This window comes from Pimephales promelas, chromosome 23 (assembly GCF_988280905.1).
Source record: "Pimephales promelas chromosome 23, fPimPro1.hap1.1, whole genome shotgun sequence".
In the NCBI taxonomy this organism is placed as follows: Eukaryota; Metazoa; Chordata; class Actinopteri; order Cypriniformes; family Leuciscidae; genus Pimephales; species Pimephales promelas.
In genome coordinates, this window is record NC_142791.1 from 18,008,116 (window position 1) to 18,030,864 (window position 22,749).

General features: G+C 40.0%; 1 protein-coding gene across 3 annotated transcripts in view; it reads left to right on the top strand.

The window, feature by feature from the left end:
* psd3l (pleckstrin and Sec7 domain containing 3, like) overlaps positions 1 to 22,749 on the top strand; it is a 163,444-nt gene that overhangs the window by 75,011 nt on the left and 65,684 nt on the right. For all 3 annotated transcript variants that reach the window (XM_039676604.2, XM_089126337.1, XM_089126338.1), the window contains exons 6-9: positions 2,981 to 3,061; positions 4,878 to 4,990; positions 10,151 to 10,209; positions 17,051 to 17,140. In XM_039676604.2, the coding sequence (XP_039532538.2) occupies positions 2,981 to 3,061; positions 4,878 to 4,990; positions 10,151 to 10,209; positions 17,051 to 17,140 (343 nt within the window). The remainder of the gene's footprint in view (positions 1 to 2,980; positions 3,062 to 4,877; positions 4,991 to 10,150; positions 10,210 to 17,050; positions 17,141 to 22,749) is intronic.

The following is a 22,749-nucleotide window of genomic DNA, read 5'->3' on the forward strand; positions in this document are numbered from 1 at the left end:
TCCTGCAGAAATACATATAGATGCTTGCTTTGAGTCTGACTGGTTGGATTTGTTGTCCACATTACAAATGTTGTCAAGCCATCTTCTTAGTCAAGGGCACATCACATATTAATTGTTATTAAGGTGAAAATGTTTTATTTGCAACCAGAGCATGATTTCTGCAGTTTAGAGCATAATCCAACAAGGATTTACCATGAGCTTGCTGTTGCAGCATTAAAACGTAGCATGGTTAGCCTCGTGAGTACTGACATAAAGCGCGACTCCAGCGAACCAAGGTCTATTCCCAGCTCGAGGTCCTTTACCAATCCTGTTTCCCTCTTCCCTCTACCACACGCTTCCTGTCAACTTCTCTATTTGACATCCAATAAAGGCACTTGTCCTATCCAATAAAGGCACAAAAAGGCAAAAAGCATAACTTAAAAAAATAAATAATAAAAAAATGCATGTTTAAAAGCATTCCCAGGTCATCAATTTGCTCACACTAATAGAGTTTGTAGACACAGTCCACATTTTTATGCCAGATTTGTTAAAAAAATAAAATTATTCCAAAGTTTGTGTAAAAAGTGGTTCATTTTCAATAAAAATGTTTTGGCATAGATTTACACTGCAGATGCGTGTAGCTTTTCATTCCTTGGCACAGTCAAGACTTTGACTTGTTCACTTGTGGTTTACAAAAAAAAAATACATTTAGGTATAATTTTTTAAACAGAATTTAAGCCCTTATTTCTGCAATATTACTCTTTAAAACTGCTTTGAAAAGAGCTATATAAATAAATGTTACGAGTTTAATGTCAGAGGATGGACCAGTCGTGCACGGTAAACCAAATTCACTGTATTCCCACTTGTTTATTAAACTGGCACAGCTCTGTCCATGCCTTTAAACAAATTGGACACTGTTTTTATATTTTCTTAACAAAGATCTTATAACTACAAACTGATTATAATGGGATTCATACACTGCATAGCCTGTATAAGAGCATTCAAAATAAGTCTTCAGTGTTTTCTCAGATATGGTTCTGTCAGATGTGTGTGTGAGCTCAGGTCAGTGACTGCACTGGAGCAGTTAAACACCCTCAGTCCTCTTAAAGAACTGCCCTCAGCCCTCACATTCTCACACACTAAATTCAGATTTGAACATACAGGCACTCATGCATATTCATAAGTACTCTCAGTGCCAGACACGGTCCTCTAGAGGAGAGCATCATTACTCCAGTGTGCTCTATAGCATCGCCTCCACAGCTGTCTCACTCTCATCCTGCCTCACTCTCCTGCTGTCTGAAGACCGTCACTGTCTACAGCATGAGCTCATCCTGTCTCACTCTCCAGCTGTCTCACTCTCATCCTGTCTCACTCTCCTGCTGCCTCACTCATGCTTTTTGAAGACCATCACTGTCCACAGCATGAGCTCATCCTGTCTCACTCTCCAGCTGTCTCACTCTCATCCTGTCTCACTCTCTGCTGCCTCACTCATGCTGTCTGAAGACCGTCACTGTCCACAGCATGAGCTCATCCTGTCTCACTCTCCAGCTGTCTCACTCTCATCCTGTCTCACTCTCCTGCTGTCTCACTCTCATCCTGTCTCACTCTCTGCTGCCTCACTCATGCTGTCTGAAGACCATCACTGTCCACAGCATGAGCTCATCCTGTCTCACTCTCCTGCTGTCTCACTCTCATCCTGTCTCACTCTCTGCTGCCTCACTCATGCTGTCTGAAGACCGTCACTGTCCACAGCATGAGCTCATCCTGTCTCACTCTCCAGCTGTCTCACTCTCATCCTGTCTCACTCTCTGCTGCCTCACTCATGCTGTCTGAAGACCATCACTGTCCACAGCATGAGCTCATCCTGTCTCACTCTCCAGCTGTCTCACTCTCATCCTGTCTCACTCTCCAGCTGTCTCACTCTCATCCTGTCTCACTCTCCTGCTGTCTCACTCTCATCCTGTCTCACTCTCTGCTGCCTCACTCATGCTGTCTGAAGACCATCACTTACCACAGCATGAGCTCATCCTGTCTCACTCTCCAGCTGTCTCACTCTCATCCTGTCTCACTCTCTGCTGTCTCACTCTCATCCTGTCTCACTCTCCAGCTGTCTCACTCTCATCCTGTCTCACTCTCTGCTGCCTCACTCATGCTGTCTGAAGACCATCACTGTCCACAGCATGAGCTCATCCTGTCTCACTCTCCAGCTGTCTCACTCTCATCCTGTCTCACTCTCTGCTGCCTCACTCATGCTGTCTGAAGACCGTCACTGTCCACAGCATGAGCTCATCCTGTCTCACTCTCCAGCTGTCTCACTCTCATCCTGTCTCACTCTCTGCTGCCTCACTCATGCTGTCTGAAGACCATCACTGTCCACAGCATGAGCTCATCCTGTCTCACTCTCCAGCTGTCTCACTCTCATCCTGTCTCACTCTCCAGCTGTCTCACTCTCATCCTGTCTCACTCTCCTGCTGTCTCACTCTCATCCTGTCTCACTCTCTGCTGCCTCACTCATGCTGTCTGAAGACCGTCACTGTCCACAGCATGAGCTCATCCTGCCTCACTCTCCTGGTGCCTCTCTCTCCTGCTGACAAGCAGAGACCCCGATGTGATTTTAAAGCGCTTTGGGTGTACAGTAGTATATATGAAAAGCGATATATAAATGCGTCATTCATTCATAAGGGAGATGCAGCAGTGGTCAGATGATAAGAGCAAGTCAAGTCATGAGTGCTGTAGAAACGTAAAAAGGATGCAGGTAAAAAGTGCAGGAAAATTGCAACAATTTGTACTTCACAGTAAATTAAAAGTTAAAGTGTTTTAGTAGAGAAATGGAGAGTGATTAAAATGTATGTTACCAACAGCAACAGGTTACCATACAAACTACAAGCCAAATATATATTTTATGTAAAAAAATGTGATGTGTTATTATTGTGTCCAGTTGAAATGTTTTTTTAGTTTTCTATGTAGCAATGTAAAATATTTCTTATGTTTGCATCCACAGTAATGACTTCAGCAAGATGGTTGCAGAAGAGTACCTCAGATTTTTTGAGTTTACAGACCAGACATTGGACCAATCGCTCAGGTATGTCTCATGTCATCATGTGGGTGATTCACCCCATGTGATTGACTGCATAATTCACTGTTAAGGTGGAGCTCATTAGATGTGACTTTTATTTAATACATATTTCCATGTTAGGACTGCTAGATGGCATGACATTATATACTGTGCATCAGTAAAATGCAAAGTGTGTCACAAGTGAGTGCTTCTAGTGTAGTGCACGTTGTAAGAGCAGTGATGCTGTAACTGAAGGCTGGTCACAGTTGCCAAGCAGCGTCTCAAATAATGTGCAGTCATACGGTCCATATTGCTGCTGGTTTGCTATGTCTGGAAATGTGCCTCGTCTGGTTAAATACAGTCTTTCGTTTTTAACTCAAGTGTTAAATAGTGCAAATTAGTTGCCTTGTGGTTGTATCTTTGTCCCCCCAAAAAATCTCTAATCACATAAAGTTGAATTTGGAATAAAAAATAGGAATAGTTCTGTAATAGATGAATACAATTTCCAGCTAAAATGCAATATTGTGATAGATACTGTTATTTAAGATTAGACACATTGCAATGTGATTTATAGAACATAGGTTTCAAAGTTGTGAAAGGACTATGTGCTGGTTTTTGCTGAAATCTTCATTGCTGTTTCAAGATCATCAATCAAGATCATCTAGGCATCCAGGGCTTGACACAAGCCAACCCGCCTAATGCGTGTGAATTTCAGCAGTGGAGTTGGCTATATAAAACAGTATAATGGATCTGTGCGTCAGGTCTTAAAGCGATAGTAGCCTGAAATACCGGCTGCCAAATTATGAGATAATATTAAAATATCTATATGGCTGGTTTTCCTTATTGGTATGTCAAAATTGTGGCCAGTGAAAATGCTGAGTGGCCAGTAATGCTGAGTTACCCCTTTTCCACAAAAAAAGAACTGGTTCGGAACTGGTGCTGGTTCAAAGTTGGTTCGGAGTTGGTTCAACTTGCGAACCTTTTCAGAACCTGTTTGTTTTTCCACTGACTAGAGCGCACAGGGAACGACGTCGTTACGTCAGTGTGTACGTCGCCATACGTCTTAGCTAGAAACGCTTGCAAGTACATTACTTTGGAATTATCTCTAACTCGTGTACCAAGAAGGCTTTAAAAACAATTGAAATATGTAAGTCTTTCCTTTGATATGTAATCTTTTCTGATTAGTTATGTACCCCTCTCTTTTGTCTTTTTTCTTTCCATTAATTTGTTCTATATTGTGACTGTTTCCTTCTTTGTTTATAATGTTTTCAATGAAAAAATAAAAAAAATTAAAATAGAAACGCTTGCGCCAACTTCAAGCATAACAATTACAAAGGCGGACTCCATCGTGTTTCTGCAAATGTTTCTCCTGGCTTTGCGATCCTATGTTATGGTCAGAAAAGATGTTTAGAACACATCTAAACCCGCCCCAGCCCCTGACGTAAGCATGATGTGGTAAAAGAACGGTTCTAGTCCAGCAAAGAGTTGGTGCCGCTTTGGAACCAGTTTTCCCGGTCGAGAACCGGTTCTTTGGCTGTTGAAACACAAAGAACTGGTTCGCGCGCAGGCACCGGCTCCGAACCGGCTCTCAAAATGCTTTGGTGGAAAAGGGGCTAGTGAAAAACCAGTAGCCACAGTGGCTGGTGAGCAAAAAAAAAGTAAATGCCAAGCCCCGTTGGCAACAAAAAAAAAAATGATTAAGATTGTTGTGTTCAAAAAAAGTTTCATTCATCTGTTTGTGTGGTCCTGCCCACACACATCGCCCCTGCTTTCTGCTGTGATTGGGGGATCATGTTGGTTTGTCTTGTGATGATTATGTTATATTGCTGTATTTCTGTTGCAGATGTTTTCTGAAAGCATTCTCACTAATGGGCGAGACTCAGGAGAGGGAGCGGGTGTTGATTCATTTCTCTAATCGGTATTACCAGTGTAACCCCACCGTCATCACTGCACAAGGTACTGCATGTCCACCTCATGCACTCACTACTTACAAGTAGGGGTGTAACGGTACATGTATTCGTATTGAACCGTTTCGGTTCGAGGCTTCCGGTTCGGTACGCATACAAACCGAACGATTGCTTGGACCATTTTTCTTGCCGGCAAAATTCGTGCTGACGCGGCCAACACAACGTTGCGCAACATCCAAATGGCAAGGGTAATGAAAGCAGAACGAAACTGCGCTCCTCGTTATGTGCTTCACGGATCGTTTATCAGTTCAGACCTGCAACATCTGTGCAGCGCGAGCCGATCTCGATCAAGCAACACTGTTAACACACAGCGCTAAGAGATCCGGTAAAGAAAACATTTGAATTCGCCACTGAGGTAATAACATCGCTGCGAGATCTAGTGAGAAGCGTTCACATTTCTCCGTTATTAACCGTAGATCTGTATTAGATCAAACAGCGCTGTCGTGGAAACCAGGAGAAACATTGTGCCGTGAATGAACTAGTGTAATACTTTACGTCCACAGACCAGCAACATTCACCATGGATTTAATATAGTAACACTAACTGGAACCAGTTTGGCTGGAATGGTGAAATGCTTTCAAGTACTTCACACATCTTTTTCCAGCACTTCAAAATTCAAATATTATATAAATAAATATATATTTAAATGTTATTTTTAATGTGATGACCAAAACATTATTTGTTCATCCTTCAAAGATGACCCCTATTTATAAACCTGAAAGTTTCAAGATCTACTGTAGGAAAACTCACTTATTCAAAAATAGGACATTTCTCTGGCATTTCTTTCTTTTTGCTGTATCGAAAACGTACCGAACCGTGACTTTAAAACCGAGGTACGTACCGAACCGTGATTTTTGTGTACCGTTACACCCCTACTTACAAGATTTGTATTTTACATCAGTATGAGTTTGAGTTTGTGTCCTGATCACCAAGCTGTGAGTTTTTCACTATATTGACTGTGTGTTGTACATTATGCTGCTTATTGCATTGCCAAATAATAGAGATGGTCCTCACTGCAGAACGCGAAATCCAGGGGAAGGATCCAGATCCAACTCCTCCTACCTTACAAATACCTAAACCTACCCATCTTCGTCCTCTGATCCCTAACCCCAACCCTAATCCTACCCTCCTCCACCCCCTGATCCCTTAAATCTGGATCCAACTCCGCCCCCTGGATCTCGTGTTCTGCAAAGAGGTGCTACTGAAATAATACATAACTGGATATTGATATGAGTTGAAATGAATAATGCAAGAATAGGAGAGGGTGTTATTCCAGTTAGTGTTAAACAGATATTGATGAAACTATTGATAATTTCAACGTTCATGACTGCAAGTAAATCTGTATATAAATTTGTTATATTGTTATGAACTGTATTTTAATATTATTGTGGTACATATATTTGGTAACACTTTAGTTTAGGGTCCTATTCTCTCTATTAAAGGAGTAGTTCACTTTAAAAAAACTTTTGCTGATAATTTACTCATCCAAGATGTCCATGTCTTTCTTTCTTCAGTCGAAAATAAATTAAGGGTTTTGATGAAAACATTCCAGGATTTTTTCCACATAATGGACTTCATTGGGTACCAAACAGTTAAAGGTCCACATGACAGTTTCATTGCAGCTTCAAAGGGCTTTAAAGGGTTAGTTCACCCAAAAATGAAAATTAAGTCATTAATTACTCACCCCCATGCTGTACCAACCCCGTAAGACCTTCGTTCGTCTTCGGAACACAAATGAAGATATTTTTGATTAAATTTGAGAGCTGTATCACTACCACATAGACTACCTAAGGGACTGGCTCTTGACGGCCCAGAAAGTCAATGAAGAAAATGTTTAAATATCCCAAGTGACTACCGTGGCTCAACTATATGTTTATCAAGCGACGCGAATACTTTTTGTGCGAAAAAACAAACAAAAATAACGAGTTTATTCGACTATTTCTTTTCTTCCTTGTAGGCCAGAACGAGACTTCCTTATAGATTTCCACGACGCATGCGCGAGAATTGCGATCTGAAGTAGTGCTGGTGTAAGCAGATCGCAAATCTCGCGCATGCGTCGTGGAAATCTATAAGGAAGTCTCGTTCTGGCCTACAAGGAAGAAAAGAAATAGTCGAATAAACTCGTTATTTTTGTTTGTTTTTTCGCACAAAAAGTATTCGCGTCGCTTGATAAACATATAGTTGAGCCACGGTAGTCACTTGGGATATTTAAACATTTTCTTCATTGACTTTCTGGGCTGTCAAGAGGCAGTCCCTTGGGAGCCAATAGCCGCGTTTCCACTGCCGGGCTAGGGCTGGGCCAGAGCTAACAGCGAGCCGAGCCGAGCTAGTGGCCTCGGGCCTCAAGCACCGGGCTTGCGTTTCCACTGCCGGGCCAGTAGCCCCACAGCGCTGCCCCAGACCCCACCCCCAACACGCCTTTCTGGATCAAACGTCATAAAACCCAACCCATTTCAGCGGGTATTATGAATTAATTTATTTTTTAAATTAGGAAGATAGCATGTATATTAACTCACCTGCCGTAGTGGCTGCAATAGTGTCACGAGACCAGTACAGGCGATTCATTTCAAGCAGCGATTTTTTGCGCGATTGTAACAGGCTGGTACGTTTTCAAGTTATTCGTTAACCGAGGCCCATCGGTTAATACTCGGTGCATAGTGTGCGCGCCGCAACCTCGAGATACAGAGTTAATTTTTAACACCTTTAATAACTGATTGGACCCCATTTGAAACGAAATTAATTTATAGAAATAAAACGCAGCAAGTACGGAGCAGTTAAAGCCGCATTTCCATCACCCTTCAAACTGAAATTGCCAATTGAAAATAAGCAAAACGTCCATTTCACAAAAACTCAGTGTCTGCAAATAATAATAATAATAACCATCATCATTATTATTGTAACATTTTATTAGGCTGCATATGTAGAAGACGCCTTTATCCAAAAAAGGAACAGAGCACAAATAAACACAATATTTTTGATGCGTATCAGCGCATATCCAGTGTGTGTGGAGCACGCACTGATGGCTGCGAGACGCCCATGTGAACACTTGCAGTTTCATTGCATTTCTTTCAGTGGAAACAACTTAAAATACTCTTTCATTTCTGGTCATACAGAAAATAATAATACATTATTCGCAAATACATTTATTTGCGTAAACTTGCAATAACAAGAAAACGTTGTGCTTTAACAATTAATCAAGGCGCGCTTCATGATCTCCGTGAACTGAAGCGTGAGACCTGAAACAGCCACCGCATTCGAATTCGTTCGTTTTAAATTGGACATTTAAAGCTTTAGTCTACAGTAGATTAAAGCTTTAAATGTCCAATTTAAAACGAACAAATTCGAATCGAAAGCCAATATCTTCTGACTATGTAATTATGTAGCTAATTAATTTCTCTCTAAATTTGCATCCGGAGATAGAGATATGTTTTTAGCCGAAAATCATTTAGAAAACAATAGTTTATTAATAAACAATTAATGCCTCGTTATTTTATATTATTTTTTTATCAGACACATTTATTATAGCCTATAAATCACCTATAATCCCCTTTCTGTAGGCTGTGGTTACGGCTCTTCTCATTCAGCACTGCGGGGAAAATATCATTTCCAGGTTCTAATTTGGCCTCAGAAAACCAGTAAAATAATAATTTTTTTTATATATTAATTTGTCAAATATTTTAAATGTTTAAGGGGCAAAAAAATCAAACAAATATCTGAAAATTCGTCGATATGTAGCCTATAGCCTATATATTTTTGCGCAGCATTTGGCATATTCAGTTCAAATTAAACTGTTATGCAATTTTAAACGGTTAATCGGTTAAACATGGACACCCCTATGTGCATCTTGCCTCAGATCATAACGTTCCATAACACCGATAAACTCCGCCTTTTACCTTGAGCACGCCTCTAGCCCGAGCTGGCCCCCTCTGGCCCAAGGTATTCGACGGGCCAGAAATCCTGGCCGTTGGCCCTGAGGAAGCCCCGATCAAGCCCCGGAAGTGACAGTGGAAACGCGACTGGCCCTGGCACGCACTAGCACGGCCCGGCCCTGGCCCGGCAGTGGAAACGCGGCTAATGTGGTAGTTATACAGCTCTCAAATTTAATCAAAAATATCTTCATTTGTGTTCCGAAGACGAACGAAGGTCTTACGGGGTTGGTACAGCATGGGGGTGAGTAATTAATGACTTAATTTTCATTTTTGGGTGAACTAACCCTTTAAATGACACCAGACGATGAAAAAGGGTCTTATCTAGCAAAGCGTTCGGTCATTTCAAAAATAAACCAAAAAATGTAAGTACTAATGCTCACCTTGCTCTGTTCTGTAATGCGCGTTCATGACTCCCCTGTTCAAAATCGTTCATCAAAATTAACAAATCTTTTTTTCGAGTCATTTGGTTCATTCAACAAACAAAATGAACGAAATGACTCGAATAAAGATTTGTTCATTTTGATGAACTAGTTGCTTATTATCATGCATATTAGGATATTGTCTGTTTATTAATACTTATAAAGCACATACTAATGCTTTATTCTGCATGACCATATCATACATCCCATAATCCACCAATACGTGAACTTAACGACTACCTTACTAACTATTAATAAGCAGTCATTGTTAATAGTTAGCTAATAGTGAGAATTGGACCCTAAACTAAAGTGTGACCACATTATTTTTTCTTTCTTATGAGAGAAGAAAAAGAGTGTGGAGTAACACAAGATAAATGAAACTAGCACAGCTAGTACTAGTTACCCGAGGACTATTTCAGTGTTTTATGTTTTTGCATATAGAATTCTTTTTTTTTTTTTTTCGCACAACATCAGTTTTCAGTTCAACAAGTCAAATCAGTTTAAATCCTCTCTTGACTAATTCTCTATAAAGCATGATTGAGTCTAATCGCTCATTCAGTATCACAGTGTTGCGTTTCCACCATAGCAACCATCTTAGTAACCGCTATGACCAGTATATGGGTAAAAAGCTAAACCATCTCCTTGTTGCTAAGACTGTTGCCATGGAAGTGATGTTAGATTTTCTCCTGATGCAGAGATGCATATGTGTGTGTGTGTGATATTAAAGTCATGATAAAAATAATGTTCTCTCTGTTTGACCTGTGAGTGAGTGTGTTGATGATGTTTCATTGATGCTTGCAGATGGAGTTCATTGCCTTACCTGTGCGCTAATGCTGCTCAACACTGACCTTCATGGCCATGTAAGTGACCTCTGACCCTCTGGTAAGGTTGCTCGTATTAGCAGCTAAATGAGAAATGACAGTTTGTTCCCTCTTTGCCACAAGCACATGAAACCAGACGCCATTTGACCTTATCAGTGGATGTAAAGATCCCACTGGAGGAGGATATGTCTGTCGTATTTACTCAAAATAAGCTTTTTGGGGAGAGTGCATCAAGGATGTCAGATTTTGTGATTTATTTAATTATCTGTGATCAGATATTGAAGGTTAAACCTGTCAAATCTGCAGCTGGTTGTAACCACTGGAAGAAAACAAGAGATGATTCGGGTATGTGCCGTCGGTAACTACAGTGAAGGAAGGAGAAAGTTTCGCACCCCCCACTACTTCCTAAGTGAAATGTGAGGTGCATTGTGGGTACTCTAAGAATAGCTCCTCTCATTGGTCTCCATGGAGTTTGATCATGTGTCTTGGAGTTGGTTTGACATATTCAGTAGGACGCATGTGCCGTAGAGACGTGGAGATCTCATGCCCACGCCGCAGCACTTCTCGAGACGCATTCATTTCAAACATTGTTTGGTTTAGTGTCATGTGGGTGAATGCAGCTGAACGCTGCGCAGCCACGGATCTGTGCAGAAATGTATGCCAGACACCCACACACACATACACGACTGCGCTTGTGGAGGGAAGCGTTGTGCACATCACACAGGTTATATGAGACCGAGCAGGGAATCTCCTCAAAGCCTGTCCAGGGCCCATTAAACCTCTTAAAGACAAAGTTTGAAAGATTAAAAAAGATATTTGTGTTTAACGTTATAAAATAAAACAAACTTATTTTGTTGAACCATTTTTAGCTTTAAGGTTAATTCGATTGGAGAAATGCCCCAAATCTGATTTTCTCCCTCTCTGACCCCATGGGATCTGATCTTTGAGGCTGCGTTCACACTGCGAGTCTTAGTCCTCAGATCTGATTTATTGCCCAGATCTGATTTTGTTGTATAGCTGGTCACATTGTTGTTTTAAATGTGGCCAATATCAGATCCCCGTGTGAACAGATCATGGTCCTGGACTGACCAGAAAGATAAAACGCGACACGCAGCCCAATTCTGATGTTTTGCTCATATGTGACACAGATAATGCATGCATTCGGATATTTTGAGATCGGTTTCAGGGCTCATTCATATTTGGAAATAAATCAGATATGTGCCAAAGCGACTGTCATGTAAACGGGCAGCTCGGGTTTTCTAAGGCATTAGGCTCAGAAATCAAAGGTTGGCTTGCTCATCCTAAAATTTCGGACCCACTGCTCCTCGTTAAACAAAATTAATCCGCCACAATATGCTCCCGGAACTCCTGAGGACTCTCTCGCAAACAGTAACTGAAGCACATGCACAGGCAAACTTCACATATATCGCAGAACATGCATTAAGCATAATTGGTGTTCGTCCATCTGTGCAAGAACCGCATGCGCGATGTTTCAGATAGTCTAGCAAGTGTAAACGCATGACTCGGATATGGGTCACAATTGAAATAACGTGTAAACAGACGGATATAGGCAACAAATCAGAATTGGGCATCAAGACCTGCAGTGAAACAGGACATTCACATTTGGGCCACATTTACCCGCAGTCTGAATGAAGCCATTCTAATTTGGGCCTCTTCCATATATATGTGGTAATAAATCAGATGTCTGAACATTCATATTGGGATTCATCACTCTAGAGCAACGTTCATCACAATTCTGCGCTCATGGGAGTCACTCCAAAGATTTTACACACCGGTAGTTCTTTAGTGACTGGGTTAATAAGGAAGACGGCAGTGAAGTTAGTCAGTGAAATCTCTCTTTCTCATCAGCTTAGTCCTCCTCCTCATTGCCTGCGCATGTGTTTGTGGACTTCTGCGGCACATCAGCTTATAGATGAGCCCGTAATACTGACTTCAGTCAGCTCAGTGTTTGCTTCTGCAGGACAGTGTGCTGCACACACTCTTGTTATTGTTTTTCGCGGGACCGTGCATTCAAAATAAAACCTGAGCAGCCAATCAAAACAAAGCAGATCTGAGCAGTCAATCAGGATTGAGCACTAAGACCCCGTTTACACCTGGTATTAAAATGCGATCTGTATCCAGATAAGTTATCCGGATAATAAGTACTGATTCCATTTACACCTGGCCACATAAATGTGTTTTTGCAAAACGGATATAAATCCGATCTTCACCTCCTGCGTTATATGCAGATTTATTGGATTGCACGCCACCAAAAGCAACAGATCTGAGCGGCATTTTATTGATCATCAGCTAATTTCCAAATCCGAGACATCAATAAGAGAGAGTGGCAACAGGCCTGGTAAGATAATTTCGTTTCTTTACTTGAAGATGTGTTAACTGCGTCTGTGACTTACTTTCACTTTTATTTGCGATGTTTGCATGTTGAATAGACGCTCAGCTGCTCATCTGCGGTGATGCGTGTCGCGTGTCGCATCTGACTAGGCTATAACATGACATAGCCTATATAACACGCTCTCACTCGTTTATTTTTTAGCATTTTTGGGAGGAGTAAAATATACATATGTGGTTTCAACAACCAGATTGCGTTTACACCTAGTAAAGATCCGGACACAATGCGAGCCAGACTACCTCCAGATGTGGTCAGGCAGATCCGATCACGATCCGATCACAACGCGTTTACACCTTGCATTAACATGCGTTTTTTATTATCTGAATAACTTATTTGGATACAGATCGCATTTTAATACCAGGTGTAAACGGGGTCTAAGGTTCGTGGTGTGAACATAGCTGTGCTCCTGGAAGCTGTCAGAATGAACTCCAGATATCCAGATGTTTGTTCACCAGTGGCAAACAACGGTGACATGAAGCCTTTTTGGTATTTCCCGACCTAACGTCCTGTTTCAACGGTGCATTACACTACCATTCAAAAGTCTGGAGTCAGTAAGATTTTTTTTTTTTTTTAAATTAATACTTTTGTTCAGTAAAGAACGATTACAATTGATTAAAAAAAAGTAAAGACTTTTCCATTGTTCTGAAAAATGTATAAAGAAATGATGTTCATTTGAATGGTTTCCATAGAAATATGAATCGGCACAACTGGTTTCAACATTGATAAAATTCAGAAATGTCTCTTGATCATCAAATCATCATATTAGAGTGATTTCTGATGGATCATGTGACACTGAAGACTGGATGCTGGAATTTCAGCTTTGATCTCAGGAATTAATTGTACTTTATTATAAATTCACATAGAAAACAGTTAAATTAAATTGTACTAATATTTCACAATGTCTTGATGTAATTCTTGATCACATAAATGCAGCCGTGATGAGCATAAAAGAGACAACAGTGTACAACAATACAGGAAAACCGCACTCATCAAGCCATATCATGTACATTTCTTTTTATTAGGGCATTGTTTGTGACGGGACAATTGACTGCCTTTTCCCATAATGCAATTTCTTTACATTTACTGTAAAACATAATGGTACTCATCCTTTATGAGAACAATCTTTCTTTAGTAACAAATATCATTCAGTATAACAAATGCTAACACGATTAATTCAGAATGAAATAAAATGAGAGAGCCCTTTCTTGCATTACAGTAATGAGAATTAAACCCTTTGCCTTCTTTTTATGAGTATGGTTACTGGGCAAGACTCAAATGTTTCTTTATAAAATGATTTATTGTCCTTGCAACATAGTGACTTTGCTGACTTTGTGATGTGTGCATTGCAGATCCATGTCGAAATGCACAGAAAGAGAGCAATAGCTGTTAGAGTGATGGAGTGATCGCATCGTTCGTGATGAAACCGCAGTGCGAGATCTTGTGGAGTCGTGTTTTTGGAAGCAGCCTGTGTGTCTCTCTTTGATTTCTCGTGCCAGTCTGAACATTTGTCAGTGCCATCCACCTACAAACTCGGCTGGTGCTGGCAGGAACAGTAAAGTCAGTGGAACAAACACCGTCTGCGCTTTATATTATAAGGCAGTCTTTCTCATTAATTTATAAAAGCAGCAATCTGAGAAATCACGGTTCTGACGCAGTAATTGTAGATGTAATTGTCTAATACTAGCAGTCAGTATATGTGGTTACTGTAGGCGCTTGTGAGAAGCCTGAAGCTCACTGTAAACGCTGAGAACTCGCACCTGGAAATTTTCAGGACAGACAACAGCATTCTAGAAAAACCCGCGCTGTGTGTACAGAACCAGACTGACATCTGTCTGTATTCACAATAATATATAACAACTAGGGCTGTCAGTTTAACGCGTTATTAACTGCGTTAACGCAAACCCATTTTAACGGCGCTAATTTTTTTATCGCGCGATTAACGGTCTTTTTGTCCAAGCAAACTTTTTAGTTTTTTCACATGCTTTTGCAACAGGACGCGGCATGCGTCCTGATCCATTTCGGCGTCTCGCGCTCGTCATCCACTCAAAGCTGGATCGCAAGCCGAAACGTGTGCTTGCGGCGTGCCTGTTGTTTTGTTTCCGGTCTAGCTAGATCCGCTTGCGCTTTGGTCGAAGAAGCAACATGCTCCTTTCGGCTTGCGAGCCGGCCAAATAGTAACGTTACGTTTTGAGTGGATGACGAGCGCGAGACGCCGAAATGGATGCCCTAAGATTCTGAATAGAAAGTTTACTTTTAAAAAGTTGCCAAATTGTCCCATTGACAAGACCAAGTGATCTGAGCTATCATCATCGCTGCACGTCCAGTCTGAAACGCCACTTGATGATGGCCAAGCAAACACACACACACACACAGATGATGACCTCGTCAGTATTTCTTTCACCCATTTATTGATGGATAGAGTTTCATTGTTTGAGAGATTATTTATATATGTTAGTGTGAAATTGAACTCTATTCCAATGTTATTTTCAATAATAATAATAAAAAAAACATTTGCACTAAACAAGCCAAACTACTTTTCCATGTTGATAAGAGCATTAAAATGAGAAAAAATAATGTAACAAAAAGAATCAAAAGACATTTAGAATAGCTAAAAATGTGCGCGTTAACTATGACATTAATGCGATTAATCGCGATGAAATATTTTAATCGTTTGACAGCACTAATAACAACGCCTCACGTTTATGTTTTACGTGGCGAGAGAAAGTCGCATAAACCACACGAAATCCGACCAGAGCGATCAGAATGAAACCGATCTCCAGAAATGCGATTTGAATTGGATTTCAAACCACATATGGATGTAGCTCAAAACAGATTTGTAAAAATCGCATTTCATGTGATTTATCGCTGTTCACACTAGCTCATTCTCATCAGATTTCAAGCAGATATGAACAAAAATCTGATTTGGACTGACAGCCTGAGCGTAGCCCTTTAGAGACTCACACCTGTAAGTAAAAGCGGTTGTCAATCCCAAAAGCAGGCACTTTTCATTGGATAGTTGATGCTCTAACATAATGCAAACTGTTTTAGTGATTCAATTAATAGTTTTTTTTATTTTTTTTTATTAAATGTTTTATATAAAAACATTCCCAAATAAATATGTACACACAAACTGTAAAAAGAGCAAATATTCATGGGCCGTCAGTAATGACTCATTAGTGAGCGATTACACAGTACAGTTGAATAATATTATGTTATTAGATCAGATCAGTTCCGGCACTGTAATTGATATTCTTAATCCTGTACATTATGTTAAAGACGTCGCCTCCTCCACAGAGTTATTCCACTGCTTCAGTCTGTGGATCAGTACATGAGCTTGGCACTGGATGATGTCAGACATTCATTTATAAATAACCTTTTGCTTTGCACATGTGCAGAGAAAGATATCAAATAATATGAAGTTCTTTTCATTCGCAAAGTTGTTTATTGAATTATTCAATAGGAGGCATTAATACATGCACACCACCGTTCAAAGGTCTGGGGTCGTTATAGTTTTCTCTTAATGTTTTTGAAAGAAGTCTCTTTTGCTCACCAAGGCTGCATTTATCTGATCAAACATATATGATCAAAATTATTTGATTCAAAGTATCTGTTGTCTATGTGTATATGAAGAGTTCAGATGCAAAAGCCTCTAAGTGCCATTTGAAATTTTCTTCTAGAATGATAATTTTTATCAAGCTTGTATATTTAAGTTCAGTGATTTCACTTAAATGGCAATGATAATTACCTATTAATTGTTATTTAAGTGAAATTGCTGAACTTAAATATACAAGTTTGATAAAAATCATCATTAAAGAAGAAAATTTCAAATGGCATTTAGAGGTTTTTGCATCTGAACTCTTCATATGTACATAGATATAAATATGTATATATGTGTATGTGTATATATAAATATGTATATATGTGTGTGTGTATGTATATATATATATATATATATAGTAAAGTGCAATGTATTTCTGTGATCAAAGCTGAATTTCAAGTCTTACTCCAGTCTTCATTGTCACATGATCCTTCGGAAATCACTCTAATATGATGATTTGATGATCCATTATGATGATCATCAGTTTTGAAAACCGCTGTGCTGCTTCATATTTTTGTGGAAGCTATGATACTTTGTTCAGAATAGTTTATAACATGATCAGTTTTATAGCTCCTTACTGAATAAAATAATTAATTTCTTTCTTTCTTTTTAAGTCTTACGCTAGTATATTTAATCTATAAGCCGTTTTAGATTGAACTTCCAGCAATGACAACTACATAGTGATAAATACTATGATATAAGATCTCATATGGCGCCTTATTTTACACAGCAGATTCTGCCTGTAAATGTGATGAGAAAGCAGGACTGGCTGATTCACAGCGTATCTGCTGTGGTCCCGTCAGACTCACAGGGTCACATCAGTGCCATCCTGTCCGATTAACAGACCAATAAATGTTTCTCATGCCCCACAGAATATTGGGAAGAAGATGACATGCCAGGAATTCATCAATAACCTGGAAGGACTCAACGAAGGACAAGATTTCCCCCGGGAGCTGCTGAAGGTAAGACTCAAACACTTCTCCCAGCATTCCTCTGTGAGATCACGTGTGCAAGGATTCATTGCATTACAAACCCACGTGATGGATACAGAAAACTCAAAATGGAAATCAGCTTCTCCGGGTCCACAAAGCCCGTGATATTCCATAACACACAATGCCGTCTACTTTCCCCTGCTTTCAGAAGATCATCTGATCCTTACTAATCAATCACCATCACCCTGATGTTTGCACACCTGATACAAGTTCAGGACCAAAGCGCTCTTGACTTGGATTCATTAGTAATGCATGCTGTTATTGGAGACCGACAGGGGCGTTTGGTTGCTTTAAAGGGTTTGTAAAACACATAAATCCTCTCCTGTCTTATTGTAAATGCAGATGTCTCTATCTGATATCACACATCATTGCTTTCAGTATTCCCATTTGTATTTTTACTTTAGTTTTCACTTTTAAACATCCTGCTGCATTAGTTAAAGGGTTAGTTCACCCAAAAATGAAAATTATGTCATTAATTACTCACCCCCATGCTGTACCAACCCCCGTAAGACCTTCGTTCATCTTCGGAACACAAATGAAGATATTTTTGATTAATTTTGAGAGCTGTATCACTACCACATAGGCTCCTAAGGGAATGACACTTGACGGCCCAGAAAGTCAATGAAGAAAATGTTTAAATATTCCATGTGACTACAGTGGCTCAACTATAAGTTTATCAAGCGACGAGAATACTTTTTGTGAGAAAAAAAAAAAAAACGACTTTATTCGACTATTCCTTTTCTTCCTTGTTGGCCTGAAACGAGACTTCCTTAGATTTCCACGACGCATGCGTGAGAATTGCGATCTCTTTCAACTACTTCAGTTCAGTTCTCACGCATGTGTCGTGGAAATCTCTTGAAGTCTCGTTTCAGGCCAACAAGGAAGAAAAGGAATAGTCGAATAAAGTCGTTATTTTTGTATGGTTTTTCGCACAAAAAGTATTCTCGTCGCTTGATTAACTTATAGTTGAGCCACTGTAGTCACATGGAATATTTAAACATTTTCTTCATTGACTTTCTGGGCCGTCAAGAGCCAGTCCCTTAGGCAGCCTATGTGGTAGTGATACAGCTCTCAAATTTAATCAAAAATATCTTCATTTGTGCCGAAGATGAATGAAGGTCTTACAGGATTGGTACAGCATGGGGGTGAGTAATTAATGACTTAATTTTCATTTTTGGGTGAACTAACCCTTTAACTAATGCAGCAGGATGTTTAAAAGTGAAAACTAAAGTAAAAATACAAATGGGATTAGTGAAAGCAATGATGTGTGATATCAAACTTGTGTGGCTAGAAGCATCTGCGTTTACAATAAGACAGGAGAGGATTTATGTGTTTTACACCAGTCTTTTTCCTCTTTATTTGGAATTTATAGCTTATGTAAGTTTTCAGATCTTGAGTTGTTTGTGATGGTAAGTAACGCTCACACAGATTTGAATGTATGCATTTGGCAGGTGCTAATCTAAAGCTTTCGATGTTATGTTGTTGTTTGAGCTACAGGAACAACAAAAGTTGCAGTAGATCAACACAAATAAATACAAACTGTTATTAAACCATATTAAAGGGAGACTCCACCCATTTGCATTAAGATTTCCATTGTTAGAAATCCAGTCATACTATTGAATGGCCGTGCAACACTCTCTCATTTTCCCCTGAGATGAGAGAAATCCGTTATTTACCTTTTTCACTTCCTCCTAGAATGACGCAAAAATCGGCATGTTACGTCATTGTAGGAAGTGTATGAGGTGGGGATTTCTGTAAAGACTACAAACACTAGTTCCCACCCTTTCAAACCCGCCCATAGGGACCTATCACTAATGTGCTTACAGGCCTATCACAGATCAATGCCAAACTTTTTGAAAATATGGACGACGGTACTGAATACGCAGACTAATGCATTATGGATAGGGTTGGGTACCGAAACACGATGCCAATAGGGAACCAGTTCTGACGTAAATGGTAATAACCAGATCGAATAAGAACGAAAATTTCGGTGCCTGAGTCTCTGTGTCATGAGGCACACACACGCAAAGTCTCTCGCTCTCTCCCTTGTGCGCGCACTATATGGTTTGGAGCACAGTCTGGTCTGTCGCACTCTTGCTCACTCGCTCCAGATTCCGGGAGATTTTAACTAATTTGCGGGCATCAGGGAGCCATTATCAATATGCGGGAGACTCCCGGATTGTCTGATAGCGAGGGGATTAATGAAGATGCCGAAGACAAAATGCTCCAAGGTTTGGCTGCATTTCACGTGTAAAATTACAAGTCAGATTAAGTGTGGCGATTGTCTGAAGCCCATATAGAATCACGCCAATCCATTGGCTGATGGCCCGGGCGCCGCCTTGGCGCTCTTACGTCGTCATATTATATTAGCATGCATTATCTGATTTCATTGTGTGAAATGATTTCCAGGCGGTAGCGTAGAGTGGTGCTCAACTCTAGTCTACATTGATGGGCGGAGTAGTGGGAGTGGCCTGCAGAGCTGAGCATTGAATTGCACTATGGGGATTGTTGTCTACAATCCACAAGCACTAAAAAGTATATTTCTGCCTTTTGTCGGCCAATAAGGACCCAAATTAGAAATGTATGATACTATTCTACTACATATTTGACCCACTCAATACATATTCATGTCTTCACCGGTGAAATTACCCTTTAAATAAAAACAATTTACAAGCTTTTTAAAGATAAAAAAATAATGCCCTGAATTTAATTATAATCGACAAATATAACTTGTAATTTATTAAATGCACAGGAGGGTTAAGCCTAGTTCACACTACGTGATTTTAAGCCCGATTTAAGCCCGATTTGCAAATCGTTGAGTCGCCGACAAGTCAGGGTGTTATCCCGTGCAAATCGCGGGCGATTAGCGGACGATTAACGCTCGCCAATCCGTTAGTGTGAAAGAGCCAACAACGCATCAAAGACAGCTCGCAGACACCTCGCAGACAGGTCACCGAGCTCAGAAAAATATCTAGCATGCTAGATATCTCGAGCAGTCGCGAGACTCAATCTCAGTGATGTCATGAGTACAGCCAATCATAGCAACGCATGGGTTGAGGACACCAGGTAAATCTTACTTTTTCTTTTTTGCATTTTTTTCTCAGAGCAGATCGTCGAGCAAACAGTGTGCAGCACTAGTTTCTGTCTGACGTCCATATTCGCGTGTTGTGTTCTTCTCTGCAGTTTCGCGTCATTTCTGGTTCGTTTTATTGCGTGGTTTTTCGTTACAAAACATGGTTTCTAGACCAGATAGAATCGTGTTGTTGTCAACTCGTTATTTGTTTGATTATTTTCAGGATTTAGACCGTACTATAGTACTGAAACAGCTCTCATTGAGTCACAAATGATATGCTCTTATCATCCGATCGTGGTTGTATCTCTATGTAGTGCGTTGTTAACTCGTGTAGTGAGTTACCTCCTGTTGTGGATCAATCACGTTGTGTTGTGTGGTGTGAACAGCTAAACAACTTGAACACTCATGATTTCACTGAGAGCAAGTCATGTAGTGTGAACTGCACAGTTCAGCCCGACATTTTAAAATCATGTAGTGTGAACTAGGCATTAGACAGAGGCTGGCCTAAACGGATGTCTTGTGTAGAATTGAGAAGGCCTTGTTATTAGCGACACCGGTGGCCGTTGAGTGAACTGCAGCCAGCAGCTTATTGCTCGCGCTCACTACACTGATTGTGATTCAAGACCCTGATATAGGCTACATAGTACAAACTTCTTTTTCGTTCTTTGTTTAGAAGTAAAAGTTGGAAATACCTTTACAGCCAAATACTGTTAACAAACATCCCGATGCCGTCAACGATGCTGAGAGTGACGTTTAGATGAATATGTGAATATGCTTTCCTCAATAACAAGATAAACAACAGCATGACAGCGGTGAGAAAACCGCAGTTCAGAAAGCATCTGATCATAACGATGAGGATATGTCTGCAGCTGATCTGCGAATCACCGGCATCATGTCGACAGATGAGGTCAAATTGCACTGTTTTGATAGTTGATTATAAAGTTTAAGACTCTTGTAGTTTGAAGTAATTCCTTTTCTTTGGCACATTACTGTACAGAACGGCTCTTTCTGCATTATCTTGAACATCAGCTTTCGGTTCATATGTCACTGAACAGAAAAGGCTCTCAGGAGCGTAAACGTCACATCCTTTAGATTAAAATCAGTATACGGCTTTCATACACAACCGAGGGACTCGGGGAAGGTCTCGTTTTCTATCTTTCTTTGCCAGAGGATGCTTAGATATTGCCACTTATTTCGGCACATGGTCAGAATATTGCCATGACCAAGTAAAAAATGTAGGTGTTTGTTTTGTTTAACTGAGAGCTGAAATTTGATAAGCAGATTAATGCTGTGGTTTCTTTTGAGTTGCTTTTTCCAGATTAGGTCTATTGCTTGTTTAAAGCCGATTTAGAAAATGTTATTAAAGCTTTGTTCGGTCTCGCCTTGACTATTGAAATGTTTTTTTATGTGGGGTTCTGTCAGACCACTATATCACACTTGCAATTAGATCCGAATGCTGAGAAAAGTCCTCATATTCCTCCTATTTTAGCTTCTCTCGGGGAGTGCATGATTGGATCGCTCCTGTTCATGTATCTGAGCTCATTGCTCTTCATCAAGTACCTAGGTCTTTACGTTCAGATAATAAATCATTGCTTTCTGTCCCTCAATCTGAAGTTAACAGTCTGTGAGGCGGGCAGAAAATTGGTATCAAAAAGGGCACCAATTCTAATGTTTATTTTTCAAAACATAGATGCCCCCTGACCACAAAAATGCATGATAGCAGTGCCATGTAGGTAGCTTATGGTATGAAAATGACCAATTTTACATTTAAACTCGCTGAAAAATGCAAATTAAGCTAAATAAATCTCAACATTGGTAAACTGTGATAAACCTCAAGCTACCGACTAAGAATTGCTATTATGCATTTTTGTGGTCAAGGGACATCCCTCTGTTGAATAAAAAAAAGAGTAGCATTGGTGCCCTCTTATATTATGATAATAATTTCTGAAATTTGGGTGTCTGCCTCACGGACGATAAAGGCGACCAGGCCTTTGCCGTTGTGGGTCCGAGGCTTTGAAATAGTCTGCCTCTTGAACTCTTGAAGATGTGAAGAAATCACATCTTTAAATGTTTTTAAAGCTTGTGTTACAAATTCTTGTTATTTCTACACCTTCGAGAGGTTGGGCTAGTATCTGTGTTAGTAAGTTGTATGTTGTTTATAGGGATGCACGATTTTGGATTTTGGCCGATATTCGATATGCTGATATTTCAAGCAAATTTTTTTAAGTGCAAAATCTTATTAAAGCTTCTATTAAAGTTCTCAGTCAAGAGCAGTGAGTGATTTCCTCTTTGTGTTTTGTTGTTTTATTAACGATACTTCTCCCAAAATTGTTTAATTGTCATCATTTACTCTCTCAAGTTGTTTAAAACCCAAATAAATGTATTTCTTCTGTTGAAAATAAAAGTTATTTGGAAGACTGTGGCTAACTAAAAACTTGCTGTACTCCAGTCACTTCCATAGTATATTTGAGCACAAGAAAGAAATTAATACTGGTTTGGAACAACA